The sequence below is a fragment of the Echinops telfairi genome, unplaced genomic scaffold (genome assembly GCF_000313985.2).
Source record: "Echinops telfairi isolate 266 unplaced genomic scaffold, ASM31398v2 ScPeMD7_18;HRSCAF=68, whole genome shotgun sequence".
Classification (NCBI taxonomy): Eukaryota; Metazoa; Chordata; class Mammalia; order Afrosoricida; family Tenrecidae; genus Echinops; species Echinops telfairi.
The window spans coordinates 11,003,946-11,023,847 of NW_022103915.1; the positions used below are offsets into that span (position 1 = coordinate 11,003,946).

At 40.2% G+C, this 19,902-nt stretch overlaps 1 protein-coding gene across 11 annotated transcripts in view; it reads right to left on the bottom strand.

Moving 5' to 3' along the window:
- The window catches only part of UNC79 (unc-79 homolog, NALCN channel complex subunit), a 299,617-nt gene extending 280,153 nt beyond the window's left edge, over positions 1-19,464 (bottom strand). For all 11 annotated transcript variants that reach the window (XM_045288090.1, XM_045288086.1, XM_045288091.1 and 8 more), the window contains exon 1: positions 19,412-19,464. In XM_045288090.1, the coding sequence (XP_045144025.1) occupies positions 19,412-19,433 (22 nt within the window). In that variant the 5' untranslated portion in view covers positions 19,434-19,464. The remainder of the gene's footprint in view (positions 1-19,411) is intronic.
- Positions 19,465-19,902: the final 438 nt, after the last annotated feature.

The window sequence follows — 19,902 nt, forward strand, 5'->3', positions numbered from 1 at the left end:
GGAAACCAGGAAAGTAAAGCTATCAAGTGGAAAATCTACGAGTCAGGGAATCCCACGAGAGTAAGAACCAGACTGGGAACCCCCAACCTCTGAGCGTTCCTGAACCACACACGTACAAAACAGACACAACGCCGCTCGGCTAAAGGTGAAGTACTCAAATATCTGAAGGAGCAGGAGCAAAACGTGTGCGCAGTCCAAACTCAGCCAAGAAACAGCTCTACTAAAATAAAGGAAACAGCCTTCACCAGTGGAAAGTAAGCAAGGACAAAGTGGCTGGGACACGATCCAGAATCCCCAACATCTGAAGAACCAAGGAAATGAAACACATTCTCAGAAGAAAATCAATCTCCTCTGATGCTGAGATGAAACAGATATTGGGACTAACAAACAGGAATTTTAATAAAAAATACTATAGCTCTCATAATTAAAAAACATGTTTTCAATGAAATTCTCAGCAGAGAAATGGGAAAACGCAGTGGAAAAAGAGAATTAACTTCTAAAAATAACAAAATAGAAATTACAGAACAGAAAAATATCATTTCTGAAACAAAAAATTCACTGGATGGTCTTAGACCAAAGAGCATTATAAACAAAACAGTAAGTGAATTTAGATTAGGTTAATAGAAAGTATTCAAAGTGAAGATCAGAGGAGGGTAAAAGTGATTGGGAACAAGTTGCTACTCAGACACCTGCTGGAATAGATCAAACAGTTCAATGTATGTATAATTGGAATACCAGAAGGAGAGAGCAGAAAGGGGCAAATAAATATCTGTGAGTGTAATGGCCAAGAAGTTCCTAAGCTTGAAAAATGTTCAGACTCAAATGGTAAATAAAGACATAGAAGCCTAGGCCATTGAAGCCCACAAGATACTCAAATTATTGAAAGCCAAAAGTAAAGAGGCAAGAAAGTGCCAGGAGGCAAACAACATATTACAAATATATTATAATCATGACTGAATTCACATCTGAAGTCATGAGTAGAGTGAAGCAACGTCTTTAAAGTACTGGAGGAGAAGAAGGAAAAAGCACTTGAGAAACACAGATAACTAAAACTGACCTAGGGATAAATTGAAGGAGGGTGGGGGAAAGTCCTCTGTTAATTAAAGAAATTGAATTTTAAACTTTTCAAAATAAAAAAGAATCCAGACCCTGATGGCCTCAATGGTAAATTTTACCAAAATTTTAGCCAAAAAATTAAGTTAATTCTACAGAACTTTTGAAAAAACGAGAACATTTTCAACTCATTTTGTGATTCTCAAGACAAAGATATCACAAGAAAAGAAAATTTCAGTCCTCATATCTCTCAATTCCTATATCAGTTCCTATATCTCTTATGAACATAGAAACAAAAAGCCTTTTTAAAATATTAACAAATTGAATGCAACAATATATAAAAAGAACATACATTCTGACCAAGTTGAATTTATCTCAAGAATGCAAAATGGGCTCAATAAGATAAAAGGTTCAAAGTTTGTTACATAAGATTAGGGGCAAGGATGTCCATTCACATCACTCTTGTGTAACATTATTCTAGATGCTCTAGACAATTACATAAGGCAAGAAAAAGAAATATAAGGCTATTTTTATTCTCAGATACCATAATCATGTCTGTGGCTCTGTGGGTTAAACATCCGGCTGCTAACACACGGGCAGCAGTTCAAACCCACTAGCTGCTCTGTGGGAGAAGATGAGGGTCTTCGCTCCTGTAAACATGTACAGTCTTAGAAAATCAGAAGGTCACTGTGAATTGGAATCAACTCAATCAATGGTAGTGGGTTTGGGATAACACAAAAAAATTTTGGTTGCCAGATTAACATGTGAACCTAGCAGGGGTGCAGGATACAAAAGCAATGTACAAAAAATAATGTATTTCTATGTAGTAGCAACAAACAATTAGAAATTAAAAATTTTAAATAACAATTTAACAAAAAATTTTAAAGCAAAAACAACAAAAGATAGGAATTAATTTCAGGAAAGATGTGACAACTTAAAAACATCCCAACAGAAAATTAAGCAAGACCTAAATAGGTGGATTATACAAAGGGGCTTCAAAAATGTCATGAAACAAGGAACTTAAGAGATAACAGAATGTTTCCACTAACTATTGGAGCCCCTCATGTGTCAGTTCCAAGGACTGGAAACTCAACATGGATAAGATAGCAACATTCCCCACACCAATCTGTAACAAATAAACTTGGATGGGGGTCGGAGAGTGGAAAGATTTGATTTTTAAGTTTATATGGAAAGGCAAAAAAAAAAACCTAAGAACAAAAATGGATGACTTAAACTACTTGAATTCAAGATTTACCATGAGATTAAAGTAATTTTTTAAAAAGATTAAAGTAATAAAGACCATGTGATATTAGCATAAGGATTGAACACTAATCAATAAAACAAATTAATCCAGAGAGACTCATATTGATTAATTGATTAGTTCATTCTTAACAAAAATGTCAGAATTATTCTGGGGAGACACAATCAGTTTTACAACAAATGGCATTGGAACAACTGGATATTTGTGTACGGAAAAGTGAACTGCAAATCCCACCTCACACCATATATAAAAATTAAGGCAAAAGTGTTCATGCACCAAGTGTTAGTGATAGGAATGTTCATCTTTGAGAAGAAAATAATTTGAGAAAAATTGGAGGATTATGGATTAGAAAAAGATTTCTTAAACAGAATGTCAAAAGCACAAAAGATAAAAGGGAAGAAATGATAAAATGGACATCCATTTTTAAGTTTTTCTCAAAATCCAGAGTTCATAAAACAGAAAGGTAAGCCACAAACTGGAAGAAATTTTTACTTGAAACAAACATCCACCAAAGAGCTTTATTCAGAACATATAAAGAACTCTTTAAACAAATAAAAAAAGTTCAAATGGTTGTTAAGAGAAAACATAATTTGCAGTATAAACTTTCACCTACAGTGCAATATAATAACTTCTCTTTTTTTGATGGGCAAAAGATTGGAAGACATTTCCCCAAAAAAAAACAGATGGGCAATAAGCACATGAAAAGATATTCAATGCTACTAATCCTCGGAGAAATGTTAATTAAAACACCCATGAGATACCACTATGCACACACTAGAATGGATAAAGTTAAAAATATTGTCAACAACAAATGTTGACAAGGATGTTAAGCAGCTGGAACACTCTTCTACATTGCTGGTGGGAATTCAAAATGTTACAGTCACTACCAAAAAGTATCGAAGTACCTCAAAATGATAAATATATCTACATACTAGCAAACATTTCCTGTCCTGGATATTTACCCAAAAGAAAAAAAAATTTTATATATATATATATATCCACATAAAAAGATGTATGTAAATATCATAACAGCATTATTCATCAGAGCCGAAAACTGGAAACCATCCAGATGTTCATTAAATGGTAAATGAATACACAAATTGTAGTATACGCAAACCAGAGTATACTGAAAAACAAAGCCAACCTCACTCCCACCAAGTCCATTCCAACTCACAGAGAACTGCCCCAATGGGCTTCCAAGACTGTAACTCTTTACAGGAGTAGAAAGCCTCATCTCTGTCCCCAGGAGCATGACTAATGGTTTCGAACTGCGACCTTGTGGTTAGCAGCCCAACAAGTACTACGAAGTAATAAGAAAGAAAAATTCAAACAACATAAATAAACCTAAAAACGTTATGCCAAGTAAAAGTCAAACCCAAAAGATTATGTACTGAATTAGTCCAGTTAAATTATCAAGGGTTCATGAGGAAGGGAGGGAGGGAGGGGAAGGAGGGGAAAAAATGAAAAGCCGTGACCAAGGGCTCAAGCAGAAAGCAAATGTTTTGAGAATGATGAGGGCAACAAATGTACAAATGTGCTTGACACAATGGATGGATGTATAGATTGTGATAAGAGTTGTACAAGCTCCCAATAGAAAGATTTTTTTTAATTGCAATTCCAGAACACTTTCCTAAATTAAAAAATATCAAAATCACATATTAAAACCACAAGCATTTCAGCATGGTCAACACTGAAACATAACGTAGTGCAACTACTTTAAAGAAAACTAAAAAAATATATTAGCACACAGGCAAAAAGTCCAAGTCACTAATAAAAGAAAAGAAAGCAAGATTGTTGGTGGACTTTTCACAAATTCTTAATGCCAGAATAAAATGGTGCAACAACTTATGCTACTCAAATAACAGAAATCTGAGCCAAGGATTTTATATCTAACTACACAGATTTTCAAGTACAAAGCTGCAACCAAATCATTATGAACATGCCAAAACTCAGGGAATATTGGTCCTGTGAGCCTTTCCTAATGATTCTATTAAGGAACAAGATTCATACGAGCAAGAAAGCTGAGATAACAATATAAGAAATGGTGATATTAAGTATAAATACACTTGTAGAACAAAGCTAAGCCATAGTGGTAAGGGAGAGATTAGAGTAGCTATTGTGCAATTATATTCTACAATGTAAATTTGCCTGAAATACAAAAATTGGACAAATAAGACAAAAAAAATTAGGATAACCTTGCTGATTGTCTTACAGGTTTTTACGTGGGAATAAAAGGGATATTACATTAAATCAGATCCTGGGAGAGAAGGAAGGGAGGGGGATGAAAGGCCAACAAGCTAATTTCAATAAAGTTCATAGCTGGGAGCCAGTAAGTCCCCCAAAAGTGGACTAATGGCATTATTCAAAGGTATTTGTGAACAATTAACCAGCAGAACAAACAAACAAAAAGTAGAACCCACTACATAATGAAAGAGTATAGGTATAAAAGACATCAGAATAAAATAATATGATAGAAGTAAGGCCAAACATATTAATCATATCAATAGATGTAAATGGGCTTAACTCACCTATTGAAAGAAAAGGATTTTCAGATTGGCTAATAAAGCAAAATCCAACACTATGCAGAATACAAGAGACACACCTAAAACAAAGAGATTCAAAAGAGTTAAAAATAAAAAGATGGATAAGGCTCTATCAGGCAAACATAAACGAAAAGCAAACAGGGGTCATAATCTTGATACCTGACAAAGTAGAATTCAGACTAAAAAAGTACTAAAATAAATAAAGAAGGAAATTTTATAATACTTAAGACTATAATTCACAATGAAGGTAACAGTTACTAATACTATGTACCATATGAGAGCCATACTTTCATTAGCAGCACCTACAGTAAGAGCCTGGGGAAATCACAACAGAAATGCACTAATAACAGGAGACTTCAATATACCTCTCCTAATCCAAGATCAAGTGAACCAAGTTTAATAAGCATATAAAAGACCCAAACAACATAAATAAGGGAGGTCGTAAAGCGATCGGCGGAAGTGTAAATCTCCGTAACTGAGATGACCTCTTCTTTCAAATACACGCAGGATGTTTACAAAAACTCACCAAATCTGGGTCACAGAGAAATTCCCAATAAGTTTCAAAGAACAGAAATATAATGCAGTAGCAGTCTCAGATCATGATGTAATAAAATTAGCTCACAATAACAAACAAAAATTAAGGGCCTCCTACATAGAAACTTACTAGTGTACTTTTAAAAATCTCTTGGGTCAAGCGTTAAATACATAATGAAATGGTAGGATTTCTTGATAATAAAAGTTTCATGTTACCAGAATCTGTTGGCTACAGCCAAAGGAAATGTCAAAGTTAAATATGCTACATGAATGCCGATATCATTAAAAATGAAAACAGTCAACTCGAAAAGCTAGAAAAGGAACCCAAAAATCAAACTACAGAAATCACAAACCTGAGACTAATAATAATGAATTCAGACTTCAATAAATTAGAAGTTGTCAAATCAACCAATCAAAAACCTAGTTCCCTGGAAAATAAATTAACAAAATAGACAAACTACCAACCACGACAATTTTTTTAAGTGGAAGTGGGGAGGCATAAATAAATACCATTAGAAATGACAAGGAGAAGGGATATTTAAAAAGAGGGGAAATTTTAAAATATTAAAATGCTTTAGCATAATTCTATGCAAATTTGAAAATTCAGATGAAATCATTTTTAGAAAAACATAACTTACCAAAATTGACCCCAGTAGGAACAGAAAGTCTAAATAGAACACGTGTCATAGAAGAAACAGAGAAAGAAGTTAAAGAATTCCTATACAAAAAAGCATCAGACCAGATGGTTTCTCAGAGAAACACTTTTAAAGATCCAATAATCTTAATTCTTTATTCCAAAGACAAAGAAGAAAAACATTCAAATTTATTTTATTTAGTGAGTGTAACATTTTTCCCCAGGCCCCATTAGAACTACCCCCATAAAATGAACCGATCCAACACATCAATATCACTGTAAAAATTCTTAAAGTGTGAGGAAATCCTATCCAACACATTAATAAAGTTAAAAGAAATCATATTATTTTAGTAGGTGCAGAAAATGAATTAGATAAAATTTCACAGCCATGCAGATTTTTCATAAACCCAATAGAACAAGAATGGATAAACATTTGCTTAGTATATTAAACACCAACAAAACATTGTTATCAAATTGATGCTGATTTATAGTGACCCTGTAGGACAGAGTAAACCTGCCCCGTAGAGTTTCTAAGGATGTAATCTTTACAGAAACAGATTGCATCATTTTCTTCCCACGGAGCAAGTTGGTGAGTTTGAACCAGTAACCTTTCACCTACCACCCTATTGCATAACTACTTTGCTACTAAGGTGCCTTCTTTAGTATATTAGTTCAACCTTCTTTAGTATATTAGTTCATTAGTTTAGCATATTAGTTAAGATAAGATTAAGTAAGTATATCTTACTTAATAGAGAATTTTCTTATACTCAAAACCAAAATAAAACACTTCGCTGCCATAGACTCAGAATGACCCTGTAGGGCAGAGTTGAACTGGAATAGACTACCTCATCTTTCTCCCATGGAGCAGCTAGTGAGTCTGAACTTCTGAGCTTGTGATTAGCAACCCCATACATGACTCACAACCCCAACAGAGCTCTCCTTAAAAAAGTTACAAACAAGAGTGGAATATTTAACTTTTGTTGGAGATATTTGTCAAGGTAAGTAGAAAAGAGAAAGCAATTAGAGACATAAGAATTTAAAACAAAAATTAAAACGATTTTCTATTTGTGGACTATTATATAATTATGCATCTTAAAATCCACAAGAATTGATGCAAAAACTACTACAAAAATAACCTAGTAAAATGAGGTCTTTAAATTAGCATATGAAATCAATATGCTTCTTTTACAAAAACAAAGATCTAATAGAAGAAAAGATAGCTCCTACAAAAAAGAGAAGAAAATATTAATCATAAAACTTAACAAGAAATTCCAAAATATATGCAAAATCTAAAATATTCCCCTGAGAAGTATATTGCAACAAGTAGAGGATATATGTTAGAAAGACTCAATTCACGATGTCAGTACTCCCTAAGTTATTTTTATAAATTAATGAATCACATAAAGATATCCATCAACATTTTTTTCCTAGAGCTATGCAAGTGACTATGAAATTCATTTGGAAAAATGAAACAATAGCAAGAAAACCTGAAATATAAGAAGAGCGTGAAGTGTGGAGGGGGGTTCTTACAAAATTCTCTATAGAGACATTAGACTCCAGAAAGGAGTAGTAATGGTTACAGTTGTAAGTACTGATTCTTTAAGAATACCAAGGTCACTTCCATTTCCTAATTTTTGTAAGGATCGGGACAGTTTCAAAGGAACATTGTCAACATCTCAGCAAAATATACATGATGCAATTGGGAACCATAAGCTCCCGCAGTGCCTACCGAAGTGTCTAACACTCAATAAATGGCTTGAATAAACCAGGTGAAGAAACATTGGTGGTACAATAGAACTGCATCTGTAGTTGGTGGAACTATCATATCTAAGAGTATTGATCAATGACCCCAAAGCAGCTTGAACAGGTGATTTAGTGTTACGTCACAAAGCCTTTGTACTTTTCTCCCCACCAAAAAATTTATTTTGGATATATAATATAAAACTGGAGAGCAAATGTTTTGAGAATGATGAGGGCAATGAATGTACAAATGTGCTTTACATAATTGATGTGTGTATGGATTGTGGTAAGAGTAGTATGAGCCCCTAATAAAATGATTTATTTATTTATATATATATATATATATTTTTTTTTTTTATAAAACTGCGTGACATCTGGGTATTAGACACCAAACTAATGAAGGAATAGCTAATACATAGAACAGAATAAAGCACAACAATTAAATAAAATCAACTAGACAAATTTAACCAGGGCTTGTAAGGGATTGGATGGTTTTTGCATCACACACACACAATAAATATCTCCAATGGCTACAAAATCATAGAAACCTTCCTTAAGCAAACATAACAAAATGTGGAGCTACTGTTTCTCAGCATATCTTCCATCAAGGTCTATCCCCTTGCTTTCATCTCACCTGGCCGAAGCCATGGTACCCTAAATGGCCTTAGATACACAGGAAAGCTACGGCCTTGGCAACGGATGCTGACCGTTCCATGGACAAACAAGTCGGTTTGGGAGGAAGGACAGTCATAATGCTCCTTAGAAGCAAGGACGGTGAGACTTCGTCTCATGTACTTTAGACATGTTATCGGAAGGGACCACTCCCTAGAGAAGGACATCATGCTCGATAAAGTAGTGGGCCAGCCGAAAAAATTTTTAAAGGAAGACCCTCAAGGAGATGATTGACACAGTGGCCACCCCAAATGAGCTCAAACCGGACAGGTATGAGGATGGGTCGGGAGCAGTAGTGCTTCCTTCTATTGTGCACAGTCGCCATGAACCAGCATGAACTCGATGGCACCTAACAATAGCCACCCTTCTCTGAAGACACCTGCGCTCTTCGACGGACACAATGCAGTCTTGGCACCCTTGAGTAACTCAAAGCGTGTGCTTTTAACATGTCCTTTGAGCCGGTGAACCTAAAAGAAATCTGAAGGGATAATATCAGGGCAGTAGGATGGATGAAGCTAAGGTTTCTCAACAAATTTACATTGGACAGCCTTTGCTACCATGGAAGACTGAGCAGGTATGTACATTGCCATTATGGGGGGGGGGGGGACCCTCGATGTAACTTTCCTGGCCTTGTTCTCTTCGATGAGATTTTCAATTTTCTTAAAGCTTTCTTCCTAAGAACCACCAAGCTTGTCCTGTATCCTTGGAATCCAATAAACAAAACAGTTGCCATGACCTTCGGAGCCCATCTCTCCACCTTGCACATAACTGGCCCAACACATCCCCTCCGAAGTCACTTTGCTGCTCCAACAAGCCTGAGGCCAGTGTATTACTGAGAGAATGTGCCTGCATCCATCCACTGATGACAGTCATGTCTACCCATGCTTTGTTTGGAATAAACCCCTGCGTGTATCCGCTAGAGCCCCAGTAGCATTACTTTGGCCTCACTCTGGTGCTCAAGTCCTGGCTCATCCCTCGTGAATGTGATCTTGTTGCAGAGAGGGTCTGTGGAGACATACTCGAGGGAAGATGAAGCCATATCAGCTTAAGGTGAATCCGCAATTCAATGACCGGTGCCTTTCTTAGAGAAAGGAGAGGGAGATTAGGGCACACGGATGCAGATGCACAGGGAAGGAGGCCAGGAGAAGATGGAGTCCAAGACTGGGGTGACACAGCTACAAGCCAAGAAATACCACGGATTGCTGGCCACCACCAGAAGCTGGGAGAGAAGCAAGGAAGGATGCTTCCCAAGAGTCTTCCGAGGGAACATGGCCTTGCCAACACCATGATTTCAGGCTCTCTGCCTCCAGAAGCATGAGAGAACAAGTGGATGCTGTTCTGAGGCACCCAGCTCCAGATGAATGGGTTACCGCAGCCAAAGGAAAGTGGTGCAGGGTGACACAAAGCCCAGCATCTATGCCCGGCACAGGGACAGGAGGAAGGAAGACAGGCCTGGCAGCTTTTTCTATAGGGAAGCACCAGAGGTTTCAGGGCACCAGCAGCCTGCTGTCATCGTACAAAGAGCTAAAGGGATCAACATTTTGAAATAGAAACTCCTGTGCCCTGCGTTCATGAGGTTATGTCCGAGGTACTGAGCCTTTTGACTCTAAGGATGACCATGAGAATCCGGAATCCATATAAGACTGTGGTGCAAAAAGGAAATCATCTAGAAATGAAGTCATGGTGACGAGGCATCCCACGTTTTGGAGGGACTATGTAGGTGGTATCCATTTTAGTGTCTGCTCCCAAAGGGATGGCACTCGCATATGGGCCAAAGAGGATGGGAAGTCACTGAAGAGTTTTCAGGAGGAGACTGACACAAATGGTCTTTGGATTTGAGATGGATGACTCAGGCAGCCAAGGTACGTTGGTGGAGACAAAAGCAGACACGGGAGATAAATTAGAAGAGTCTCATTACAGAGAGATAAGTCTCATAATTAGGTGATGGTTAAGAATAAAAAGGAAGTGTAAGGTATTTGAGAAATATTTAAGACCTAAAACCAGGATACAACATAGTAACATTTGTCCCGCAAAACAATCCTGCGACAGGAATGTTAGTCTAGGTGAACGTGACTAACACACAATAGGCCTCAAACAACAAACATTCAAACTGCCCTTCCTAGAGAGCTTAAGAGAAGATCCAAGCACGGTTAGCTCTGATGTGCTAACCTGATTCTATGTAATCAACCACCAGCTAGTTCCACCTCTGAAGAGCAGGTTTGTTTCTTCTTAAAGTAAAATGTTGCTATTAGTTGCCGGCCAGACCGTGGATTCTACGTCTTAACCCCATGGGTGTGCGGAGTAGAACTTCCCCATGCGTGCCCAAAGCTGTAATCTTTATAGGAGCAGTCTGCCATATCTTCGTCCCGGGGAGCATACTGGTAGGTTCCAACAGCACACCTGTAGGTTGGCAGCCGGGTGCCTTAACCACTGCACCACCAGGACTACATGCACACTGAGTGAAGCTCAAGCGGGCACATATGAGAGTGGGTCAAAGGATCTTGCTCCTGGCGATGCAGTCCATACATCGGGAGCTTATGCCAAACAAAGCCATCAGCCGATGGCTACAAACAACTGCTCTCAGCAATCCACTTGTCTTGGTCTCATCAGGGTACCCTCAAAAAGAAGGTTCAGTCGAAACAGCAATTTCCCAGGAGAATCTGCTGGGCCAATTAAATTCAGGGCAGAGAGGTCAGCTCAGAAGGGAATGGTGACAGCTTTTTAAGAATTCAAAGAGGTAAGCTTGGTAAATCACCTCGAAGGACAATCAGGAGGGTCTATTGGGAAGAACATTCAAGACAACTGGAAACGGCATTGTGAGAAGGCCTGGGAAGTTGCTCAGAGGAACTGTCTCACAGCACCACCATGCCCCTGCTCATTTCTTCGAGGGCAACAAGGGCGGTCCGTTGAGGATTTCACGGGGAAATGTGACCTCATCCACCCCTTGGCCCTGGTCTTGCTCCTTCAGACTCTTGTGTTCCTCAAACGCATTGGACGTGGAAGGGGAACACGATTTGAGTCCCCCGAGGATGCCCAGCCTGCTGTTGACATGATGTGAATCAAAGAGAGCGGAACTCTTCAGAGGACTGAAAAAAATAAACCAACCAAATCCACTGCCATCGAGTCAATTCCAACTCATGGCAACCCTATAGGGTCTCGTGACTGTAAGCCTTTGTGGGCTTCAGATCGGCGGCACAAAGCTCACCTGACAATGCCACCCAAGCTCCCACTGGACCTGGATGAGAGCATTGGAAACAGCCTTCAGACGTGGGAAGACATGGATGGAGGATATGTCAAGCAACAACAGCTTCCCATTTTGATATTTCTATTTGATTCAGGTTTCCATGATTTTGTAAGGAGTCCTTGTGGAGTAGTGGGTTACCCATTGCACTGCTAACCACAAGGTCAGCAGTTCTACCCACCAGCAGCTCTGGAGGAGAAAGATGAGGCTTCCTGATTTTATAAAGAGATATAACCTCTTTCATATAGGGTCTCTATGAGTCAGAATCAACTTGACGGCAGCTGAGTGTGGTTTCCGTTGGAGTTTATTATTTTATTTTATTTTATTTTATATTTTAATCATTTTATTAGGGGCTCATACAACTCTTATCACAATCCATACATACATCAATTGTGTAAAGCATATTTGTACATTCATTGCCCTCATCTTTCTCAAAACATTTGCTCTCCACCTAAGCCCCTGCCATCAGCTCCTCATTTTTCCCCTCCCTCCCCACTCCCCCTTCCCTCATGAACCCTTGATAATTTATAAATTATTATTTGGTCATATCTTGCCCTGTCTGACATCTCCCTTCACCAAATCCAGCTTTGGGTCTCCACTCTGCACTCACCCTCATTTACAATGATATGATTTTTTGTTCTTTGATGTCTGATAACTGATCCTTTCGACACCTTGTGGTCACACAGGCTGGTGTGCTTTTTCCATGTGGACACTGTTGCTTCTGAGCTAGGTGGCCGCTTGTTTATCTTCAAGCCTTTAAGGGGTGTATTTTATTTTAATTGTCTTTAAAATCTAAGACTGAAAGGATATATATATATGCATATATGCATGCACATATATTGACATATAGTGATAAATGTGTGTATATGTTTATATATACACGCACATATACAAGGAAGTTCCAAAAGTTCACAGAAACATTAAATTATTTTTCAGTTTTATTTTCCTCAAACTTTTTGAAGTCTTACACACACACACACACACACACACACACACACACACACACGAAAGTAAGTCCAAAGTCCAAAATAATAAACTCCAAACATACAACTTTCCTCTAGTTCATAAATGCTTCCTCCCCCCACTATCATGATCCCAATTCTACCTTACAAATCTGGCTAGACCAGAGGATGTACATTGGTACAGACGGGAACTGGAAGCAAAGGGAATCCAGGACAGATGATCCCTTCAGGACCAGTGGTGAGAGGGGCAATAGTGGGAGGGTGGAGTGAAAGTGGGGCAGAAAGGGGGAACCGATTACAAGGATCTATATATAACTTCCTCCCTGGGGGGATGGACAACAGAAAAGTGGGTGAAGGGAGATGTTGGGCAGTGTAAGATATGATGAAATAATAATAATTTATAAATTATCAAGGGTTCATGCGGGAAGGGTGAGCGGAGAGGGAGGGGGCAAAATGAGGAGCTAATATTAAGGGCTCAAGTAGAAAGCAAATGTTTTGAGAATGATGATGGCAACAAATGTACAAATGTGCTTGACACAATGGATGAATGGATGGATTGTGATAAGAATCGTACGAGCCCCCAATAAAGTGATTTTTAAAAAAGAAAGAAAGAAAATGAAAATAAGTAAGGCACCCTGAAATACTGGGTACCCTTCCATATTTAAGGCCATATGTATGCCAAAAAAGTAAATGAGACTCACATGATACACTATCTGCTTTTTAGGAGCACTGGTTTCAAAAGTACAAAAAAAGGAGAAAAATAAGACAGAAATAAAGCATATGGATTAAAAGACGCTAACCATTCTAGATGGTGGTTCTCAACCTTTATAATGCCACAACCCTTTAGTACAGTTCATGTGGTGGTGACCCCACAACCATAAAATCATTTTCGTTGCTCTTCATCACTATTATTTTGCTACTGTTATGAATCAGGCGGCCCCTGTGAAAGGGTCTTTCGATCCCCAAAGGGGTCGCGACCCACAGGTTGGGAACCACTGTTCTAGATGAAGTGTCTGAGCTTGCCATTCTACAGAAAGTTAGCTTATCAATAAGAATGTATTTTTGCTTAATATACTTTTTGATGCAACAGACATTTCATTTCAAAGCCGGCATATGAGTTCCTTTGTGCGGTATGGATAAAAACCCTTTCAGGATATAAAAAATTAAATGCATATGAGTTGCCAACATAACACTGAAAAGGAGAATCTCATCATAAGGTCCCTTTATTGGTTGAATAATCAATATAAAAAACTTAAACAAATGTGTTACCAAAGGTTCCAAGTCGAACTACAGCTTGACGAGTCCCTAACCTCAGATGTATTATCGCTTTATCTTATGAAAAACTATTGACTACATGCTTACATGTGAATTATTATATATGCTTAGTATGGTAATAAGAAAACTCAATCAGAAGGAATAAAAAACAATGAATCTCTGGGGAAAGTCTGACTTGTCATATATATATCATAAATTTCATTTTACCAGCACATTTTAAATGCTTGGACAATTGCATTCTGATTTGCCTGTAAATTCATTTTTAAAAGATGCATTCTTAATGTCCACTCCTGGTAGAGAACACTGGACTTCACCTTAATAAACATGTAAAATATTCAAATTAATGATGCCCAGAAACTTGATTACATAATCTTTCTTTTATGAAAGACATTTCATTACCCCTCGATCATTCTTAGGCATTCCGGGATGCTTGGTGAAAACACTGCACACTAGACAAAGGGCTGCAGGGAGAGACAAAGAGATGAGCCCAATACAGTCTTCACAGAAAGTGCGTGGGAGTAACTGACAAGAAACGGAAGTATTGAAATACAGCGTGAGCTTACAAGTGGTAAATGTAGAAGAGTAGCAATCAGTAGGGTTTCCAAGCTGATACTGAAAACAAGTAAGCGCAAAAGGGGCAGAGAAAAGGACTATGGAAGGAAAGAAAGCATTTCAGATAGAAAAAAATGGTACATTAGAGGAACAACAACAAAAGGCTCGTGCGGTTAGACCAACGAAACAGGGCAAGCATGAGTTGGAGGGGTGAGTCAACGGGGGTTGGTCATCTGTTGAAAAATGATGGTACAGGTGAAGGAGAAATTTAAGAGGATGCCCAACTTTTTGGCTTGGTGGTGCCATTCAGTGAGATGTGCAATGGTTTTTATACAGGTTTGGGAGACAAGACAATGAGTCCCCACTTGAGGTACACAAAGGATGCCCAAGATAGACATGGAGGCTTATAGCTCAAGAGACATGCTCAGATTAAAAGGTGAGTTTGGAATCAGCAGCAAAGAGGTGGTAACTGAAACCGTGAGAGTGAATGAAATCAAGAATCTATGAAAAGGAGATGGGGAAAAAAAGATTATTGACAGAGTTGTGGGGAAACTCAATTCTTAAAGGATGGAGAGAAGACGGTAACTCCAGACGAAATCTGAGTCGGAACAACCAGAAAGAAAAGATGAGTTTCAGGAAGGAATGCAGCAACCAGTGTCATGTGAGACACAGAAGTAAGACAAAGGCTTTTCAAAAGGTGTATTCTTTTTTGCTACAACAGGTACGGTTAATAGCCATACTCTAATTCTTACATGTGGAATAAAACTAGTTTCCTCTATCTGAAATTAGCAGCATGTTGTGTAAGGATGTTTCAATGACTTGCAGGGTGATTCAAAGAAGTACTTCTCGATTCTAGCAATAACATCACATGATAGGCATTAAAATAAAGAAAACAGCCTGTTGATTTGCTCCAACCGTGGCCCTTGAGTACACATGGGACATCAGCAAGTTCAGCTTCAAATCATAGTGCTATTTAGCTAAACGTTTAAAAAGTGTTGTTTCTGGCATCGTCAGAAAAGTTGTAGCTATTCAGATACACATGTTGTATAGAGTGAATACATTAAAAAGTAGTACATATTCACGTTTCTATAAGTAGCCATTTTAAATTTATATGCAAAATATCAACAGGTTACTTTCCAAATTGAACAAACATTTTGATGGACAGTCATATGAGTGATCTACATTTACCAGTTGCTACACTGTAATCATCATATAAAAGGTGGTGGATAGGCAATTCCTATCTTAGAAATGTTCTGTTTAGTGGATCAGTTCATGCCTCGCTAGAAACACAAACCAGGAATTGCCACCCCTCCCCATCTACACTGGGTTAGCCTGACTGCCCTCAAGGAGTCCTGGAGACAAAAAAGTATAGGAAGATCCAATCTAGTAGCTCATGTCCCAGTTAAATATTGTGGTTACTTTTTTTTCCCCTACTACCCTTGGGAGCAGAAATCTAGGAGGTCAAGTTGGAGGCTAGAACGAAATATTGTAATCATCCCCATTTCCGCAGCAAGCACAAGGTTTTCTTTTCTACTTGGTCTTCATGCAAATAATAACAACAAACATCGATTTACTCCTCATTATGTGCCAGAATTCTGGCTAGGCACTTTTCATCGATCCCCCTCATTTCATCTTCACAATGATGATGACTACCCCCATTTTCCAGATGGTCAAGCAAGGCTTAACATGTTAACTTGTCCAAGGTCACAGAGCTCAGGTAGTGGTCTGATTCTAGAAGTACCACTCATAACTTCTGATGTCACCCAACGCAGAGTTTCTTTCGTCAGCCCAGACCCAAAGTACTCCATGCTGGCCCATTTTAACTCTCAAAGACAAAGAGTCTTCTTCAGAATCCTGATTTAAAACAACAACAACAACTACAAATTCTGGGTGTTTTTTTTCCCTTATTGCTCCAGATTCTATGTCAGCTACATCAACATTTTTACCGCAGGGGACCTTGACTATAAGTAGAAGAGGCACTTGAAGGGGGAAATTTTTAACTCTTGTGCAATCACCTGAGAAATTGCTAGGAAGCTCCCACCTTCTATGATGATGTTCTGGAAAATGATGGAATTATAAAAACAGACTACAAACAGATTTGGCTTTGCTAAAACGAGCCTCTTTTTCATCACTCTTGTTTCATAAAAGGAAATGTCATTGCGTAAGAACAAAATCACTATTCGTTGTTCTATGATACATTCCATTACAAAGGTAACCTGTTTAGGTTGGAGTGCAAACATTTCCTCTTGTTGGTTCAACCAAGCTACATCCACTTCCTGTACCAGTGAAACCTTTACCTACATAATATCCTGACATTACATTGAGTGTAATTCTCTCCCCTGGCCTTCAGGAAGTGGTACATGCCCACTCTTGAATGCAGAGAAGTGAACTCGCCCATTCCCTCCTCCTCTGGCCGTCTTCACACCCAGTAAAACAGAAGAATCTTGTGTCCTCCCTCCCTTTCTCCTTCCCCAGCCATACCTGTGCAAGCCCAAGGATAAAATACCAATAGAGTTGCAACTTCTCCTTATTAAAAGTATCCTTCATGGACATCAACTGTGCACTCTGTCATGTTTTTGCTCTATTTAAAGGCACAGAAGGGGCACCAGCGTGTCAGCCCACTCATGTCAGTGGGTTAATATACAAGAGGGAGAGGGAAGAGACTTTTGACTTCCCTTCTCTCTAAGTAGAGATACCTAAAAACACCCAAAAAGCATCCTTTTCACGGCCTACTCCCATTTACCTCCATTGCCCTTCAAAGCCTTTAGGACTAAACAAAGATAGCTACTACAACTCTTCCTTACTTTAACTATGGAAACTCTGAGGCAGAAAACCATGAAGTGAATTGTCCGGTGTCTGACAGCTAAACAGAAGGGCATGCAGAACTCAGCCCCACGTCGTCTAGTTCCAAATAGGGTGTCCTTGCCATCCTCTTCAGACGACAAAATACGTTTGACAAAAATGTCTGAAAGAACCACCGAAGTCCACTACATGAACAACACGACCACAGGGATTTTCTTTGTCCTGGCATTAACTACGGAGGGAAGAAGCAAGACAAAGCAGCTTGTGCCTCTCAAAATATGACCAGGAAGAGAACACCGAGTGAGAACTTGCCGGCTTTAACCTGAAATCACTTATGTAATCTGTAGCCGTGAAATCAAATGACAGGTGTGGCTTTGCTTTTTCAAACCAGCCATACTGCAACCCAAACTTCATGAGGGAAAGATCCTCAAGTGGAAAATTCTACAGTGATGCCAACTATGTTATCATTGCCCAATCCAAAATTAATCCAATGTAACAACAACAACAACAACAACCTTGACAGAGCCAAACTATATCTGTGATAGTACACATAACTTTTGGAAACAAGGGGGTATGGGGGGACCACCAAAGCATCTCCTAACTCTTTAGAAGAGACTATTCACCCAGTAGCCTGGGGAAAGAATCGTCAATATCACAACCATAATGGATTGCGTGCCTACTAAGTGCAAGGCTCACTACTAAATCTTTTAGGTGTATTCTGTCATTTACAATCACACCCACCCCATCAGCATCGTTGACCCCTGGTTTACAAAGAAGGAAACTGTGGTTCAGCAGCGTCAAGTAGCTTGTCCAAGGTCAAACAATCAGTAGCAGAATTAGGGTTCAAACTCAGGTGTTCTAGATTCCAGATTACATTGAAACGCAGGACAAACACTGGATGGCATGTGAGCACAATCTCTATTGGACCACTGATCTGGGAAGTCTATGGGCCAATGGCTCATTTCAAATCTGTCTGGTGAATAAGTAACGTGCTGGTGTTTCTCATAAAATGGCCTTTCATAAGTCATTCCACAGAAGAATTTCAAAGACTTTTAAGGCAATGACAGCTTCCCAACATAAATGCGTGCTGCTTGGAAAGAGACGGGAGTCCTTTAGATGAGGAAGTTCAGGTATATTTGTTACAAATTCAAACTCGCTGCTCAATAAAAACCTCTTGTATTTACAACCGGAGGTTCAGTTCCTGAATCCCTCAAGTGCACTCCGAGGAAGGTTTCACATTCATCAATTTACCAAGTGCAAACTGAAGGCCTACTGTGCGCACTGCAACAAAGAAGCTACAGGGGCTCTTAATCAGAAACTTCCTCTGGGCTCAAGAAGTTAGCAGATTGTTTCCCACCCAGCCGTCCAGTTAATCATTCCCCCCGCCCCCCCCCCTCCCCCGAACACCCAAAACCCTCCCCGTTTTGTGATAAGTGGTGTAAGCAGCACTACAAAGGAAACCTGATCTTTGGACAAATTATCCCATCAGGTCGGTCCTTTTCCAGCGTCCCTGCCACTAGCTTGTTCTGGCCAAAAGTTGAGCTTCCTTTCGGCCTCAGTGTTGTTGGCATTTAGCGCTGGCATTTTCCTCACCCGGGATCCAGAAGTCAGCCTGGCTCCGGGCTCCCTCCCCCTTCTCTTCCCAGCCTCTTCCACCCGAAGTGGAAACTGCAGACTCAAACTCCCCGTTGGCTCCAGCACCAGCACCGAGAACTGGGCATGCTCAGAAGGCCAGGCAGGCTTCGGTGGCAACTGACAGTTCCCCGCCCCTGATTTGCCGCTGCCCCCCTTCCCCCACTCCAACAAGAGATACTGAAATGTTTATCTGAAAGATACGAGGCCTCTCTTTCCCGAGGATGACCCCATTTTCAATGCACGTCCTAAGGTGTTTCGGGCTGGCGAAGCCCGACCACCGGCCCGAGGGTGCCCGCGGTGGTTTTCAGCACCGGAGACAGCGCCGCGTTGCCATTACCGGCCCCCCTCCCCCATCGCCTCTCCCACCCCCCAGCCCCCACCCGCCCGGCCTCAGCCCCCACCCCCGCACCAGCACAATGCCAAGGTCTCCCAGCGGCAGCAAACGCCGCATCTGCAATAGCTCCCAGCCGGAGGCCGGGCCGGAATGCCGGGCCGGCTGCTACTTACACTGCTCCGCTTTGGTGGACATGGTGCTGTCCAGATGGAAAGGCTTTGCCCCAAAATCTGTGTCGTGTGAGCTCCCTCGCTCCGCCAGCGATGTTGCGAGGAAAAGAGCGCATACCCCCCACCCCCCACCCCCTCGCTTTCCCCCTCCCTTAGGCCCGTGTCGCTACCATTCGGACAAAACGCACATCAAATTGCAGAATTCGGTCCCGGAAGGTTAGGAAATCGCCCCCGGAGAAATGGGTGGGATTTAATAGGCGGCCAAAGGCTTCCTGTCCGTCCCCTCCTGGAGCGGCCCGCGTTGCTGTGGGCGGGGAGACCGAAAGGAGCGAGCGGGCTGCGGCTCCTGGTGAAATGGGAAAATGGGCTCGACCGGGGGAGGAGTGTTTCCATTCATAAGGCGCACGGAGGGGACGGGTGTTTCCCAGAGAAAAGCCTCTTAAAGTGCCGGAGTCCCCGACCATTTGGATCTCCCCTCGGCGTCCCCGGGCCCG